The 18,351-nt window shown below is 42.2% G+C and overlaps 2 protein-coding genes across 2 annotated transcripts in view; both read right to left on the bottom strand.

The window, feature by feature from the left end:
• LOC125780487 (B-cell receptor CD22-like) overlaps positions 1 to 18,351 on the bottom strand; it is a 102,500-nt gene that overhangs the window by 58,918 nt on the left and 25,231 nt on the right. The gene's annotated exons all lie outside the window — the stretch shown is intronic.
• Positions 5,874 to 17,620, bottom strand: LOC111190588 (B-cell receptor CD22-like). The gene is made up of 7 exons (XM_049470026.1): positions 17,497 to 17,620; positions 7,483 to 7,923; positions 7,150 to 7,401; positions 6,785 to 7,049; positions 6,479 to 6,524; positions 6,153 to 6,373; positions 5,874 to 5,922 (listed from the first exon to the last, which is right to left on the bottom strand). The coding sequence occupies exons 1-7, from the start codon at positions 17,618 to 17,620 to the stop codon at positions 5,874 to 5,876; spliced, it is 1,398 nt and encodes a 465-aa protein (XP_049325983.1).

Raw genomic sequence — 18,351 nt, 5'->3', positions numbered from 1 at the left:
TCATCCTGTGATGAAGGAACACAAAACCAAACCTTTACATAACAGAACTTTCTGAATGAGGAGACTTAGAGCTAAACTGTACTGACCTGTAGATAAAGAACAAGACCATCAGAAAGAGAAGAAGAAGAAGAAGAAATCCTCCTCCTCCTCCCACTGTGATCCAAACTGCAGATCTGATCTGATTTTCTGAGGGAAGAAGATCATTTCCATCACTTTACTGAGTCTTTATTTAAATACTGGAACTATTTACATTATTATTCACCACCTACTCTGAACACCAATCATCAGATATCCATTCTGAACTCCAACTGCATTCTGAGCTTCACAGTAGTACAGTCCAGTGTGATTAACAGTGATGTTGATGATGCTGAAACTCTGTCCAGATCCTACAGGTGAGTCTCCACCTTCTTTAAACCAGGTGTAGTTCTCCACAGGTGGGTCTCCATCACTGCTGCAGGTCAGAGTCACTGAACTTCCCTCCACTATTCCACCAGAGGGACTGATGGACACTGAGACGCTCTTTGGAGGATCTAGAGACAGATCTGACTTTAGCGTTTCTTGCTAATCTCTAATATCACTGTGTGGTTCAACCATTCCCAGAGTTTAGAGAAGAATGAGAACTTTACTCACGTCTGACTCTGAGAGTTTGAGCAGTAGAGGGGAGATGTTCAGATCCTCTTACAGCACAGCTATAACTGCCTGCATCCTCACTGCTGACTGTCTGCAGGTGGAGCTGCTGATTCTTCTGGATCATCTCTGTGGTTAAAGGACGTCCATCTTTGTACCAGATGAATGTTGGATCAGTCAGACTGCAGGTGGTTTTACACGTCAGAACTGCTGATACTCCTTCTGTTACTTCTCCAGGAGATTCTACATGGAGCTCTGAGACAAGGAGAACATTCTCATTAAATTATTTTTTTGTTTTGTTTACTGAAATTGTTGAATTTTGGAAAAACAATTAAAAAATAAACTCACCAGTAACATTGAGAATGACATAAGGTTTTCCCATCCATTTCTTTTTATCATCATCTGCTTTGATTCTGAAGTTGTACTTGTGTTCATCCTTCTTCGTTACGTTACTCAGTTTGAGAGAGTAGTACGTTTTCTTATCAGTTAAACACTGAACCCTGCCTGAGTAATCTGGATCTACACTCAGATCAGTCGGCTCCACCCCGGGAACGCTGAATTTCATACAAAATGTTTTTTTTAGTTTAAGTTTGCCTAAATCTGCTGGAAGTGTAAAAGTGCCTTTAATAAACACTGTAGATCCTTTTATAGCACATATTTCCTGCTGTTTGTACGTCACATTCCAGACTGGTCCAGAAGCTCCTGAAATAAATGATGCAGTAAAGATCTGATTACAGAGGCTGGAGATTCTGTAGATTACAGCTCTATGAAAATAAGGATAATATTACATAATTGAGGGGATGTTCAGCTTTTAGCATCAGAAAGTGTTAAACCTCCTCCCCTTTATAAGACTGAGACGTAACAAAACACTTTACCTGAAGAATTAACTGCATTTCACTAATAATTCATAAATTGATTCTGATTCTGAGAGAAACTACAAAGAGAGAAAAGCTCTGAGTGTTCATCAGAGAGTCTAATTCTAGTCTAGAACAGTTTAATGATCAGTTCAGCAGTGATGGAGTTACAGTAGGATCTCCTGACTCACCAACAACCATCAGCAGAAACACCAGAAGAAGAGGAGGAGGAGCCATCCTGAGTGACATCACCAGCCTACACAACATCAAACAAACAGACTGATTCAGAATAACCATAAACAAATACTTTAATATACAATTTTACTCACATTTTAATACATAATTAACATGTTTTACTTAAAAATACACTGTATACATACATTTATATGTAGAGTACATCAACTTATAGAAATCATTTTAGCATTACCATCAATACAGATCCCTCTCATCCAGTATTGAAGTAGAAATTCAGATCAAATATTCAGTTCAAAAGTTACTTTTACAATTGATTTTCTACAGTTTGTTAAAAATATTGCAGAATAAACTACTGCAGTTCAGTAAACTTTTAAATATTGATATAAATATATAAAGATTATAGAACATTTAAGACAGTAAAAACATATTCATCAAGCATTTATATATTAAAATTAAACCTGTCTTACCTCTCTTTACTGAGCGTCGTCTGCAGTGTGAGAACAGCGAGTGAAGAATGAAGAAACAGATCAGAGGTTAAAGCTGATAAAGCTTGTGGTTTATTCTGGTCCTGCATTCGTATATATAAATAATTCTGTACCAACTTCCTGTTGACAGAACTGTCAAACTTAATGCACACAGTAATAAGCTGGTAGTGCTCTGCAAACTAATTTAACTCAGTTCAGTTCAGTAGCTTTTTACTTACTACTAATTACTGGAATTAAAGGGTAACATGTTCAGTGTTTGTCTTTTAAAACTATATAATAAATATAATAAAACTACTATAAAAACACATTTAAACACAGAGTAGAAAAGGTAAAGTAAATATTCTAGAGATTTCAGCCCCAATCACCAATCATAACCCTCTACCACTACTGATACTGATCACAAACCACACAAACTACTTTAACCTGAATCTACTGCTACAGACAGTCCTGCTGCACGAGGGCCTGTACTTGTGTCCTGCTGCACAAGGGCCTGTACATGTGTCCTGGTGCACAAGGGCCTGTACATGTGTCCTGGTGCACAAGGGCCTGTACATGTGTCCTGGTGCACGAGGGCCTGTACTTGTGTCCTGCTGCACGAGGGCCTGTACTTGTGTCCAGGTGCACAAGGGGCCGGTATTTGTGTCCTGCTGCACGAGGGCCTGTACTTGTGTCCTGGTGCATGTGGGCCTGTACTTGTGTCCTGCTGCACAAGGGCCTGTACTTGTGTCCTGCTGCACGAGGGCCTGTACTTGTGTCCTGCTGCACGAGGGCCTGTACTTGTGTCCTGCTGCACGAGGGCCTGTACTTGTGTCCAGGTGCACAAGGGGCCGGTATTTGTGTCCTGCTGCACGAGGGCCTGTACTTGTGTCCTGGTGCACGTGGGCCTGTACTTGTGTCCTGGTGCACGAGGGCCTGTACTTGTGTCCTGGTGCACGAGGGCCTGTACTTGTGTCCTGCTGCACGAGGGCCTGTACTTGTGTCCTGCTGCACGGGGGCCTGTACTTGTGTCCTGCTGCAGGTGGGCCTGTACTTGTGTCCTGCTGCACGAGGGCCTGTACTTGTGTCCTGCTGCACGAGGGCCTGTACTTGTGTCCTGGTGCACGTGGGCCTGTACTTGTGTCCTGGTGCACGAGGGCCTGTACTTGTGTCCTGGTGCACGAGGGCCTGTACTTGTGTCCTGCTGCACGAGGGCCTGTACTTGTGTCCTGCTGCACGAGGGCCTGTACTTGTGTCCTGCTGCACAAGGGCCTGTACATGTGTCCTGGTGCACGAGGGCCTGTACTTGTGTCCTGCTGCACGAGGGCCTGTACTTGTGTCCTGCTGCACGAGGGCCTGTTCTTGTGTCCTGCTGCACGAGGGCCTGTTCTTGTGTCCTGGTGCACGAGGGCCTGTACTTGTGTCCTGGTGCACGAGGGCCCGTACTTGTGTCCTGTTGCTTGGTTACAACTGTTTACTCGATTAAACAACATCTGAACAAAGATCACTATCAGCCTCCAGAGCTTCACACATTTGCATATTCTCACTTTAGAAGATGGGCCTCCTCACAGATCAGCTGACAGTCAGTAAATGATGTCATTTCCTCTTTAGCTCTGAAATAAACCCCAGCAGCAGAAACTCATCTCCTTCTTACCATCAGCGCTCTGGATTCAGAAGATATAAACTCATAATTTAATACATAATTAAATATTAATAATGATTACTTTATGAACATCTCCACCAATCCTGATGATCATTAAAGTGATAATTCTGCTGTTATTGTTATGGTTACTGTGTCTTTAAGCAGTAGTGAGGGGTGATGACTCTGTCTGCAGTTTGGGAACTGAGAGCAGGGGGCGCTGTTTAGTCTGCTGTGTAAAATTAGAGGCTTTAATACAGAGATCTGTGAAGCTGAGAGATTTTTATATTTAATAGCAGCAAAGATCAAACCCATTTATGAAGGAATGGATATTTATAATAACAAGCCAAATGTGAAATATTGATATGTACACATTTGCAATAAAGATAATGAAATAAATACCTAAATAAATAAAACTAATTATAAAGAACAAAGAAAATACTAACACTACTACTGCACTAATATCTCTACTACTAATAATAATAATATTATTAATACAAATAGAAAGAATTCAAGTTTGCTTTATCATTCATAAAATCAGCCCAAAAGTCCAAACCTGCGGTTAAATACCTGGTCAATTACCTGTTTTGGGCTTTTTGAATTCAACCGTCTCCCATTTGGTTTAAACAATGCTACAGGTTTCTCCTAACAACTGATGGAAATGTGTTATAAGACCTGAGTGGGAAATGAAATTCATCTACATAGATGACATTGTAGATTTCTTACCATATTTTAAAAAACATCTGTTTCATTTCTCTGAAGTCTTCTTAAGGTTACAACAAAAAAGACCTCGAATCCTCAAACTTTAAAAAGTATATGCATGAGATGTATGATAATCTAGAGCTTATCTTGTGTGGTAAAGACACCCAGACATATCCAGACACAATTCAGGCCACCCAAATCTATCCTTGAAATTGTAGCAAAGATTTTGCCCAAAATAACAATTATTCTGAAAATTCCAATAAATAGCAAAAATACCAGTTTGTAATGTGGTTTACAAAATAAACAAGCCATATATCTTATAATGGGAACTGCTAATATAATTGTTAAACAGTATCAACAGGTTATAAAGGGGCATCTAAAAGGTAACGATGCAATTTGGAAATAAGTCCTGGGGCTACAAATAAATAAAAAGAAAATGTGTTTTGAGAAACAATGCATGTAAATGTAGAATTTTTCAGCCTATGAACCCGTCATACCTTCTTCAATGATATATTTGGTATCCTGGGAAACTCCAGCTCCAACTTTTCCTTTTTAAACTTTTTAAAACAACTCTGCCCCCTATGAGCTGACATGGGTAACAACACTGAAGAGTAACCATCACGAGCATTATAAACTTATTCAAGAATTTAATTAGCATTCAGACTTTTCTTTACTTTTTATTTGCCACGTTATTTTGCCTACATGAGAGAATCACAGCTGAAATCATAAACCCAAATTAAAAATACATTTTATTAAAAGTTTTCAATATAAACCAACATGTAAAAAACAACCGTATAAGAAATATACACAACATCATTTCTATAGGCTCTCACATTGAACCCTTTGGGACTCATCTGAAAAACTGAAAATCAAACAATTTCTCCATTTATATCAAAAACTCAAAAAACAGGTTTAAATCTGTTAAAATCTTTCAACCTTGTAGAGATCTGTCAAAGAAGCTTTGGTAACATTTACATTTTTAAAGAGCATATGTTGAGGCACTAAACTAGAAAATTCCCAAATAAAAATGACCAACAAATAATATTGTAAATAGAAATAATATTCATGTAATAAACTGCATGGAAAATGTAAAAATATGAACAATAACATCAAACTACTTACAGAATATGCTAATAGCTATGAGATAAACAAATACCCTAATATGAAACCAAAAAAAAGTACAATATTTAATACTTAAAATATAATTTCTAAGAATACAGAAAATCAACCTCAACTGTTTATAAAATGAATGAAGCAGCAACAAATAAGTTATTTTAGATTATTTGTTGGGCATGAACATTTTTCATAATAAATTCAGGAAAATCCATTTTTATCTAATTACAATTATACTCTCTTGCATAGTCTTATAATCTTTCTCTCTCACATCATAAACCTCTATTTGACTCTGTCATAGATGACTGAAGCCTCATCCACTTTCTGTGACCTATAAAACAAGGGAAATTAAACAGTATGTTTTACATGATTATAAGCATTAAATATAGATTTTTAAATATAGTCATCTATTCCCATTGTGTATATGTATATATTCTCGAAAGTATTGGTGAAAGTGCATTAGAGCTGAGAATTTTGTATTTTTATAATGATTTAAAATTTTATTTGTCTTTCTGAAGATTCTACACATTAAATTTAACCAGTGTTAAATATGAAACTCACCCAGTAGCAGCAGCATCAGCGTGACGGTGGTGGAATGTAACACTGGCATACTGAAGCTCCTCCTGCTGGTCAGATCTGATCACAACATCAGGTTTTCTACCAGTCCTGACTGTAGCGTACTGAACATCATCATCATGATCAGGAGCTCCAGAGGAAGCATCACCTGCAGTCTCTACAGGTCTGGATCTGCTGTGAGTAACGGTGGCGTACTGGACGTCATCCTGAAGAAGATCATTCATTATAAAGATACTAAACATCTTATTTACTGAAGACTGAATAGAAACATCACTGAAATATGATGGATTGTGTTCTGCTGGATATTTTACCTGATCTGATCCATCCTGATCAGATCCAGCATCTCTCTTCTTCATCCTGAAACAACAGAACACTTACAGTGTTTAACACAATGCTATAAACCAAATGAAGTTCTACCATGTTCTACTAAATTCTACTGACCTGGAGATGAAGATTAAGATCAAAATAAAGAGAAGCAGAAGAAGAAATCCTCCTCCTCCTCCCACTGTGATCCAAACTGCAGATCTGATCTGATCTTCTGAGGGAAGAAGATCATTTCCATCACTTTACTGAGTCTTTATTTAAATACTGGAACTATTTACATTATTATTCTCCACCTACTCTGAACACGAATCATCACAGATCCATTCTGAACTCCAACTGCATTCTGAGCTTCACAGTAGTACAGTCCAGTGTGATCAGCAGTGATGCTGATGATGCTGAAACTCTGTCCAGATCCTACAGGTGAGTCTCCACCTTCTTTAAACCAGGTGTAGTTCTCCACAGGTGGGTCTCCATCACTGCTGCAGGTCAGAGTCACTGAACTTCCCTCCACTATTCCACCAGAGGGACTGATGGACACTGAGACGCTCTTTGGAGGATCTAGAGACAGATCTGACTTTAGCGTTTCTTGCTAATCTCTAATATCACTGTGTGGTTCAACCATTCCCAGAGTTTAGAGAAGAATGAGAACTTTACTCACGTCTGACTCTGAGAGTTTGAGCAGTAGAGGGGAGATGTTCAGATCCTCTTACAGCACAGCTATAACTGCCTGCATCCTCACTGTTGACTGTCTGCAGGTGGAGCTGCTGATTCTTCTGGATCATCTCTGTGGTTAAAGGACGTCCATCTTTGTACCAGATGAATGTTGGATCAGTCAGACTGCAGGTGGTTTTACACGTCAGAACTGCTGATACTCCTTCTGTTACTTCTCCAGGAGATTCTACATGGAGCTCTGAGATCATTTGAGAATCATCAGAACAGGAAAGTGATTTATTAAAACAGGAAAACATTGAGAAGCTCTGCTTTAGCTTACCTGTAACTCTGAGTTTTATTCCAGGAGTTCCCATCCATTTATCTGTTTCTAGAGTTGTTGTGACTCTGAAGCAGTACTCATGTTCATCCTTCTTCATTGTGTTACTCAGTTTGAGGGCGAAGTTTTTCTGTTCATCAATAAAATACTCAACCCTGCCTGAGAAATTTGAAACTGTACTCAGATCAGGTGAATCAACATCCTTAACTGGGTCTATGACCCAAAATGACTTTTTCACTGTAAGATGTTCTGGATGTGTAAAAGTTCCATTCATAAACACTGTAGATCCATTTAAAGCACATATTCCCTGCTGGATGTATTTCATACTCCACTTTGCTCCAGAAGCTCCTGAAACATAAGATGCAGTAAAGATCTGATTACTGAGGCTGGAGATTATCAGACAGTCAGAAACTCCAGCAGCTACTGAACAACACTGATCTGATTCTGAGAGAAAAACACAAAGAGAGAAGAGCTCTGAGGTTCCTGGAGTTCTAGAGAGAGTCTAGTTCTAGTCCAGAACAGTTTAATGATCAGTTCAGCAGTGAATCACTACAGTCATGATGAAAGAGAACAGTTACGTAGTAACGCGTTACTCTAATCTGACCCTTTTTTTCAGTAACGAGTAATCTAACGCGTTACTATTTCCAATCCAGTAATCAGATTAAAGTTACTTATTTAAGTCACTGTGCGTTACTCTCTCTCTCTCTACACCTCACTCACACACACACACACACACACACCCCGCTCCCTTCCTCATTCCCCTCCGCTCTCCCCCAATCACACGCATCTCACTTTCTCCACCTGTCTCTCTCTCTCTCTCGCGCTCGGCGTGTCTTTAGTTTCTGCCTGTTCTCGTTTTTCGCCAGTTCTCGGGCTCCCTATCTCTTTATAAAGGCGTTTTTTTGTGGCCGCGTCCCAATTCACTAGCCAGGGCAGCGGTCTTCACAGATCTGATTGGCCAAAGAGAGCGTTTGAAGATTTTACACCACACGTGATTGGAAGTTCACTGTGGCGCAGAGCACGTATACCGTAAAGACAAGAAAAGTTCCGGTGCTTTAAATGAACACTGTCAGAATTAAATCCTTCTCAGTAGTTGGGTCCGGTATGGGTCCGTATTGGACAACGTCTGGGTCCGGACCCGGACCGCAGTCTGCAAATATGTGATCCCTGGTCTAGACCATATACACAGTTCTGTTTTATAAAACCACTCCTTGCTGCCCTGCAGAGAACAACAAGTTCAATGTTCAGTTTTAGAGTGTTAAATATGTCCAAACAAGAAAGACTTTCTTTATTTTATATTTATTTATAAAAACAGGTATTTATGTTAAGTAAAACCAAGAAAGGCGATATTGTATTTAAAAAAAGTTCATTTTTTTAAATAAAAAAAACTTATTTTTTCAGGAAATAGTTTAACTTAATAGAGATACATTGTTGCTGTTAAAAATGCATTTTCCAATAAAGGCAGTATTGGCAAAACTGGTTATAATGTTTATGTTAAGGCGGCGGGAGGTGATGTCTCTGCAGCTGCTGAAAGTAACTAATAAAGTAACTTGTAAAGTAACTTAGTTACTTTTAAAATCAAGTAATCCATAAAGTAACTAAGTTACTTTTTAAAGGAGTAATCAGTAATCAGTAATCTGATTACTTTTCAAAGTAACTATATCATCACTGACAGTGAGGGAGATAAAGTGAGATGTTTCGGTGATGGAATTACAGTAGGATCTTCTGACTCACCAACAGCCATCAGCAGAAACACCAGAGGAAGTGACATCATCAGCCTGCACAACATTGAACAATCATTAAAGATTTTTACTTAAAGATAAAACCAAACGACAAAATAAAACAGTACAAAATCACCACTGTACACATATGTATATATTTATATATATATAGAGAGAGAGAGAGAGAGAGTACATCAAATGATAGATGTTTGCATTACAATCAATACTGATCCATCTCAACCAGTATTGAATTAGAAATAAAATTTAAAGGCTACTTTTATGATTGATTTTCTACAGTTTTACAGTTCAGTAAACTTTTGAATATTACTATAAATATATAAAGATGACAGAAATTTAGCTGTTCTTACCTCTCTGAACTGAGCGTCGTCTGCATCAGGAGAACAGCGAGTGAAGACTGAAGAAACTGCACTGAAGTTAAAGCTGATAAAGCTTGCGGTTTATTCCGGTTCTGCATTCATATATAAATATAATACTGTACCAACTTCCTGTTAACAGAACTGTTAAACTAAATACACACAGTAATAAGCTGGTAGTGCTCTGCTAAATCATTTAACTCAATTCAATTCAGTAGCTTTTTACTTACTACTAATTACTGGAATTAAACGGTAACATGTTCAATATTTGTCTTTTAAAACTATATAATAAATATAATAAAACTACTATAAAAAACACATTTAAACACAGAGTAGAAAAGGTAAAGTAAATATTCTAGAGATTTCAGCCCCAATCACCAATCATAACCCTCTACCACTACTGATACTGATCCCAAACCACACAAACTACTTTAACCTGAATCTACTGCTACAGACAGTCCTGCTGCACGAGGGCCTGTACTTGTGTCCTGGTGCACGAGGGCCTGTACTTGTGTCCTGGTGCACGAGGGCCTGTACTTGTGTTCTGGTGCACGAGGGCCTTTACTTGTGTCCTGCTGCACTAGGGCCTGTTCTTGTGTCCTGATGCAAGAGGGCCTGTACTTGTGTCCTGCTGCACGAGGGCCTGTACTTGTGTCCTGCTGCACGAGGGCCTGTACTTGTGTCCTGCTGCACGAGGGCCTGTACTTGTGTCCTGCTACACGAGGGCCTGTACTTGTGTTCTGGTGCACAACGGCCTTAAACTTGTGTCCTGCTGCACTAGGGCCTGTTCTTGTGTTCTGGTGCACGAGGGCCTTTACTTGTGTCCTGCTGCACTAGGGCCTGTTCTTGTGTTCTGGTGCACGAGGGCCTTTACTTGTGTCCTGGTGCACGAGGGCCTGTACTTGTGTCCTGGTGCACGAGGGCCTGTACTTGTGTCCTGGTGCACGAGGACCTGTACTTGTGCCCTGCTGCAAGAGGGCCTGTACTTGTGTCCTGGCGCACGAGGGCCTGTACTTGTGTCCTGGTGCACGAGGGCCTGTACTCGTGTCATGGTTCACTAGGGCCTGTTCTTGTGTTCTGGTGCACGAGGGCCTTTAATTGTGTCCTGGTGCACGAGGGCCTGTACTTGTGTCTTGGTGCATGAGGGCCTGTACTTGTGTCCTGCCGCACGAGGGCCTGTACTTGTGTCCTGGTGCACGAGGGCTTTTACTTGTGTCCTGGTGCACGAGGGCCTGTACTTGTGTCCTGGTGCACGAGGGCCTGTACTTGTGTCCTGCTGCACGAGGGCCTGTACTTGTGTCCTGGTGCACGAGGGCCTGTACTTGTGTCCTGGTGCACGAGGGCCTGTACTTGTGTTCTGGTGCACGAGGGCCTGTACTTGTGACCTGGTGCACGAGGGCCTGTACTTGTGTCCTGCTGCACAATGGCCTGTACTTGTGACCTGGTGCACGAGTGCCTGTACTTGTGTCCTGGTGCACGAGTGCCTGTACTTGTGTCCTGGTGCACGAGGGCCTGTACTTGTGCCCTGGTGCACGAGGGCTTGTTTTTGTGTCCTGGTGCACGAGTACCTGTACTTGTGTCTTGGTGCATGAGGGCCTGTACTTGTGCCCTGGTGCACGAGGGCTTGTACTTGTGTCCTGGTGCACGAAGGCCTGTACTTGTGTCCTGGTGCATGAGTGCCTATACTTGTGTCCTGGTGCATGTGGGCTTGTACTTGTGTCCTGGTGCACACGTGCCTGTACTTGTGTCCTGGTGCACGAGGGCCTGTACTTGTGTCCTGGTGCACGAGGGCCTGTACTTGTGTCCTGCTGCACAAGGGTTTGTACTTTTGTCCTGGTGCACGAGGGCCTGTACTTGTTCCTGCTGCACAAGGGTTTGTAGTTGTGTCCTGCTGCACGAGGGCCTGTACTTGTGTCCTGGTGCACGAGGGCCTGTACTTGTTCCTGCTGCACGAGGGTTTGTACTTGTGTCCTGCTGCACGAGGGTTTGTACTTGTGTCCTGCTGCACGAGGGCCTGTACTTGTGTCCTGGTGCACAAGGGCCTGTACTTGTGACCTGGTGCACGAGGGCCTGTACTTGTGTCCTGCTGCACGAGGGCCTGTACTTGTGTCCTGGTGCATGAGGGCCTGTACTTGTGTCCTGCTGCTTGGTTACTAATGTTTACTACAGTAAAAACAACTGAACAAAGATCACTATCAGCCTCCAGAGCTTCACACATTTGCTAATTACTAATTACTGGAATTAAACGGTAACATGTTCAATATTTGTCTTTTAAAACTATATAATAAATATAATAAAACTACTATAAAAAACACATTTAAACACAGAGTAGAAAAAGTAATGTTAATATTCTAGAGATTTCAGCCCCAATCACCAATCATAACCCTCTACCACTACTGATACTGATCACAAACCACCCAAACTACTTTAACCTGAATCTACTGCTACAGACAGTCCTGCTGCACGAGGGCCTGTACTTGTGTCCTGGTGCACGAGGGCCTGTACTTGTGTCCTGCTGCACGAGGGCCTGTACTTGTGTTCTGGTGCACGAGGGCCTTTACTTGTGTCCTGCTGCACTAGGGCCTGTTCTTGTGTCCTGCTGCAAGAGGGCCTGTACTTGTGTCCTGCTGCACGAGGGCCTGTACTTGTGTCCTGCTGCCCGAGGGCCTGTACTTGTGTCCTGCTGCACGAGGGCCTGTACTTGTGTCCTGCTACACAAGGGCCTGTACTTGTGTTCTGGTGCACGACGGCCTTAAACTTGTGTCCTGGTGCACTAGGGCCTGTTCTTGTGTTCTGGTGCACGAGGGCCTTTACTTGTGTCCTGCTGCACTAGGGCCTGTTCTTGTGTTCTGGTGCACGAGGGCCTTTACTTGTGTCCTGGTGCACTAGGGCCTGTACTTGTGTCCTGGTGCACGAGGGCCTGTACTTGTGTCCTGGTGCACGAGGACCTGTACTTGTGCCCTGCTGCAAGAGGGCCTGTACTTGTGTCCTGGCGCACGAGGGCCTGTACTTGTGTCCTGGTGCACGAGGGCCTGTACTCGTGTCATGGTTCACTAGGGCCTGTTCTTGTGTTCTGGTGCACGAGGGCCTTTAATTGTGTCCTGGTGCACGAGGGCCTGTACTTGTGTCTTGGTGCATGAGGGCCTGTACTTGTGTCCTGCCGCACGAGGGCCTGTACTTGTGTCCTGGAGCACGAGGGCTTTTACTTGTGTCCTGGTGCACGAGGGCCTGTACTTGTGTCCTGGTGCACGAGGGCCTGTACTTGTGTCCTGCTGCACGAGGGCCTGTACACACAAGTACAGGCCCTCGTGCACCAGGACACAAGTACAGGCCCTCGTGCACCAGGACACAAGTAAAAGCCCTCGTGCACCAGGACACGAGTGCACGAGTGCCTGTACTTGTGTCCTTGTGCACGAGTGCCTGTACTTGTGTCCTGGTGCACGAGTGCCTGTACTTGTGTCCTGGTGCACGAGGGCCTGTACTTGTGCCCTGGTGCACGAGGGCTTGTTTTTGTGTCCTGGTGCATGAGTACCTGTACTTGTGTCTTGGTGCATGAGGGCCTGTACTTGTGCCCTGGTGCACGAGGGCTTGTACTTGTGTCCTGGTGCACGAAGGCCTGTACTTGTGTCCTGGTGCATGAGTGCCTATACTTGTGTCCTGGTGCATGTGGGCTTGTACTTGTGTCCTGGTGCACACGTGCCTGTACTTGTGTCCTGGTGCACGAGGGCCTGTACTTGTGTCCTGGTGCATGAGGGCCTGTACTTGTGTCCTGCTGCTTGGTTACTAATGTTTACTTCAGTAAAAAACAACTGAACAAAGATCACTATCAGCCTCCAGAGCTTCACACATTTGCATATTTTCACTTTAGAAGACTTTACAGTTCAGCTGACTGCTTGTGATTTCCGCTGTAACTGTGAAATAAAACCCAGCAGCAGAAACTCATCTCCTTCTTACCATCAGCGCTCTGCATGCAGAAGATATAAACTCATAATTTAATACATGATTAAATATTAATAATGATGCTTTATGAACGTCTCCACCAATCCTGATGATCATTAAAGTGATAATTCTGCTGTTATTGTTATGGTTACTGTGTCTTTAAGCAGTAGTGAGGGGTGATGATTCTGTCTGCAGTTTGGGAACTGAGAGCAGGGGGCGCTGTTTAGTCTGCTGTGTGAAATTAGTGGCTTTAACACAGATCTGTGAAGCTGTGGGATTTTTGGCATTAGTAGCATATATAATTCAAGCCAAATGTGAAATATTTGAGGCACACACACACACACACACACACACACACTAAGTTGGCGGTGTGTGAGATAGCAGTGACATCATGACATGTCTTGTACAGGATGTAAGGTAGGCCCTCTATTTGTAGCCTCTTGGGCCTCATTCCTGTCAATACCCACATCATCCTTCCAAAAAAACATTTTTTAATCTAATGATGTACCTGTTTGATTAGAAAACACCTACAAATATTTTACTATTTTATAAACTATGTATAAGTTATAAGCCAAAATTGTCACCCCTGCCAAAAAGTGCACCTCTTCGGGTGCTAAAAATGCTTGAATGCTGCAAAAGTGTAAAAAAGAGGTGTTGTGCCAAATTTGGCACCCCTGTCAAGAAGTGCACCCCCTTGGGCACTGAAAATGCTGTTGGGTAGCAAAATTGGGAAAAAGAGGTGTTGTGCCAAATTTGGCACTCCTGCCAAAATATGCACCCCCATGGGCACTAAAAACACCATTGGGCTACAAAAGTGTGAAAAGAGGTGTTGTGACAAATCTTTGCACCACTGCCAAAAAGTGCACCCCCATGGGCACTAAAAACAATATTATGCTACAAAAGCGTAAAAAAAATAGGTGTTGTGCCGAATTTGGAATGCCTGCCACAAAGTGCACCCACATGGACATTAAAAATACTATTGTGTTACAAAAGTGAGGAAGGAATGGACGTAAGTGCAGAATAATTATTTTAATAAGTAAACAAACTAAAACAAACTAACAAACAAACAAACAAAATAAACCAAAGTTACACTGAATACATAACTACTAAACTTGAAAACAGGACTCTAACAAACAGCAAGAGACAAACCTGACCACGGCAAACAAACCAACAAAAGACTAGACAAAGAAGGCTTGAAACAAAGGAGCTTATATACACATGGAGGGAACAGGAAACTGGAAACACCTGAGGATCAATCAAGAGGGGGCGGGGTTACAAATAACTAATGACAGGGTGGGGCTAAGGCGGAGACAGGACCAAAACACAACAATAGCACATGGCTGGGAAACATGACAGGTAAACAGAGGGGCAGGAGCACATGGGACCAAATGAGGGAGAAACAGAAGACAGACATGGGCTAAACCGTGACATATTGGGCTGTAAAAGCGTGAAAAAGAGATGTACCACGTTTTTGCCCCCTGCCAAAAAGTGCACCACCATGGGCACTAAAAAACGATAATGTGCTAAAAACGTGTAAAAGCAGGTGTTGTGTCAAATTTCCTCACCTCTGCCAAAACGTGCACCCCCATGGGCACTAAAAACATTTTTAAGCTACAAAAGTGGGAAAAAACAGGTGTTGTGCCAAATTTGGCACTCCTGCCAAAAAGTGCACCCCCATGGGCATTGAGAATGCTATGGGGCTGCAAAAGTGTTAAAAAGAGGTGTTGTGCCAAATTTGGCACCCCTGCCAAAAATGTGCACCCCTATAGGCACTAAAACACTTTTGGGATGCAAAAGTGTGAAAAACAGGTGTTGTGCCACATTTGGCACTTCTACCAAAAATTGCATCCCCTAGTGCACTAAAAATGCAGTGGGGTATAAGACAGCAATGAGCATCACAACATGTCTTGCACAGGATGTAAGGTCCTGTATCTGTAGCATCTTGGGCCGCATTCCTGCCAATTCCCACATCATCCTTCCAAAATCCTGTTTTTAAATCTAGAGATGAATCTGTGTGATTAGAAACACCTATAAAATAGTATAATACAAAATTAATTAATTAAAAGTAATTAAAAGGCTATTAGCACGAGTAAACGTATAAACTGAGACTATGTGTGTAGATGGTTTGAAAGGTGTTCTAAAAATAAGCTGCACAGGAAGTAAGAAAATAGCGTCTTAAAACCTCAGAGCTGTTTCTTCAGTCGTCACTCGCTGTTCCGGGGGTCTAGACGAGAAGAGGTAAGAAGAGCTCATACTATATATATATATATATATATGCGTTTTTAATGTATGTTTATTATGTTTGTTAATGTATGTATATGTTGGTGTGTATATATATATAGAGAGTGGTGTGAAAAAAATGTTTGCCCCCTTTTTTATTTTTTGCATGTTTATCTCTCTTAAATGTTTTAGACCATCAACCAAATTTAAACACTAGTCAAAGACAATACAAGTAAACACAAAATGCATTTTTTTATGAAGGTTTTTGTTATTAAGGGTGAAAAAACCTATATGAAAAAGTGTGAAAAAGTGTTTACCAACTTAGTTCCACGCCTCTTTACCTAATCAATACCTAATTGGAGGGTTTTCCAGCATGAACAGCCTTTTTAAGATCACGCCACAGCATCTCAATCAGATTCAGGTCAGGACTTTGACTAGGCCACTCCAAAGACTTCATTTCGTTTTTCTTCAGCCATTCAGAGGTGGACTTGCTGGGGTGTTTTGGGTCATTGTCCTGCTGCAGAACCCAAGTTTGTTTCAGCCTGAGGTCAAGAACAGATGGTCAGATATTCTCCTTCAGGATCTTTTGGTAGACAGCAGAATTAGTAGTTCCATTTATTTATCACAGCAAGTATTCCAGACCATCACAACACTACCACCACCATGTTTTACTGTTGGTATAATGTTCTTTTTCTCGAATGCAGTGTTTCTTTAACACCAGATGTACTGGTACACACCTTCCACAGAGTTCAACTTTTGTCTCATCGGTCAGCAGAATGTTTTCCCAAATGTCTTGGGGATCATCAAGATGTGTTCTGGAAAAATTGAAACGAGCTTTAATGTTCTTTTTTCTCAGCAGTGCTTTTTGTTTAGGAACTCTGCCATGTCGGCCATTTTTGCCCTGTCTCTTTCTGATGGTGGAGGTGTGAACTCTGACCTTAACTGAGGCGAGTGAGGCCTAAAGTTCTTTGGATGATGTTTTAGGGTATTTTGTGACCTCTTGGATGAGTCGTCACTTGGCTCTTGGGGTAATTTTGTGCGGCCAGCTGGTCACTCCTGGGAAGGTTCACCACAGTTCCATGTTTTCACTATTTGTGGACAATGGCTTTCACTGTGGTTCTCTGTAGAAATGGCTTTATAACATTTTCCAGACTGATAGATCTCAGTTTCTGATTTTTTCTTAGGATGTTGGCATGATATCTAGATTTTGAGTATCTTTAGGTCTACTTCTCTTTGTCAGGCAGGTCGTATTTAAGTGATTTCCTGATAGAGAACAGGTGTGGCAGTAATCAGGTGTGGGTGTGGTTAGAGAAATTAAACTCAGGTGTTATAAGTTAAGTGTGTTAAGTTATGTTTAAACTGGGGGGTAAAACAATTTTTAACAGGATCATGTAGGTTTGGATTGTTTTTCTATCTTAGTAACACAAACCTTTATTTAAAAACTGCGCTTGGTGTTTACTTCTGTTGTCTCTGACTAATATTTAAATCTGTTTGAGGATCTGAAACTTTTCAAAGTGACAGGCATGCAAGAAATAACAAATCATGAAGGGACAAACACGTTTTTACACCACTGTATACACCCATACGCCCATATTCTGTTAGACCTGGTTTAGGATCAGGACACAACAGAACATGAGAGTGGCCTCAATTGCCATTGGAACAGAAATGGTAAATATGGCTTCAGTGGTGAACATAGGCCGAAATAAATAGAAAACTTCTTTAAAAAGACGTCTTCTCCATTTGGCTGGATCCAGCGGCCGAACCATGCTTTGACACTTCCTCCTTGGTGGCCCGGCCACGCTCCGAGACTCCTGTGGCGGCTGCGCCGTGCCCCACGCTACACTCCACTGTTCCCACAGCAGCGGCTCTGTACTCCACGGCTCTCATGCCCCGGAACCTGCATATGCTGCTCCCCCCGCACCTGCCCCTGTTCCTTCTCTCAGAACAGTGTTTGGCCTAGTTTGTTATTTTTCGCCCCAGGAGTTTAGCATTAAGGGGCGTTCTGTCTCGTTTCCTGTATGTTCTTATGTGTCTGTGTGTGTTCCCTACGTGACCCGTACTCCTGTGTTACTTCCCCAGTAGTTTTCCACTCACCTGTGTTCATTTGTAGCTCCGCCCCCTAGCCCCAGGTGTTTCTACTTCCCGTGTGTTATATAGTCCTATTGTTTCAGTCTTTGTTCCTCTGTCTTTGCACTAACCCCTGTTGTTCTGTCCTTCCCGTGTTTGCATTCTCTTTCTCACAGTGTATTGTTCTTTGTTTATTTCCTTGATTATCTCTTTGTTTATTTCTTGTTTAGTCATTGTTTATTCCCTTGTTCTGTTTAATTTAGTCTGTCTTGTTTTAGTTCCTTGTTTCCTTGCTTGTTTATTTGTTTATTTATTTAATAGACCCCCTTACCTGCTTTTAAGTCCGCCTCCACGTGTCCCTGCATACGCTGCTCCCCCCCACCTGCCCCTGTTCCTTCTCTCAGAACAGTGTCATTGGCAACGGTGTCATTGTCCTGTAGTTGGTGATTGCCTGGATGCCCTGCCACATGCGCCGCGCGTCACCCGTGTCCTTGAAGTGGCTGTGGATTCTCTGGGCGTGTGCGCGCTTTGCCTCTCTAATGGCTCTTGAC

Source organism: Astyanax mexicanus, chromosome 21 (genome assembly GCF_023375975.1).
Source record: "Astyanax mexicanus isolate ESR-SI-001 chromosome 21, AstMex3_surface, whole genome shotgun sequence".
NCBI classification, from domain to species: domain Eukaryota; kingdom Metazoa; phylum Chordata; class Actinopteri; order Characiformes; family Acestrorhamphidae; genus Astyanax; species Astyanax mexicanus.
The sequence above is the reverse complement of the archived record's forward strand: the minus strand, read 5'-3'. Positions and strand labels throughout refer to the sequence as shown.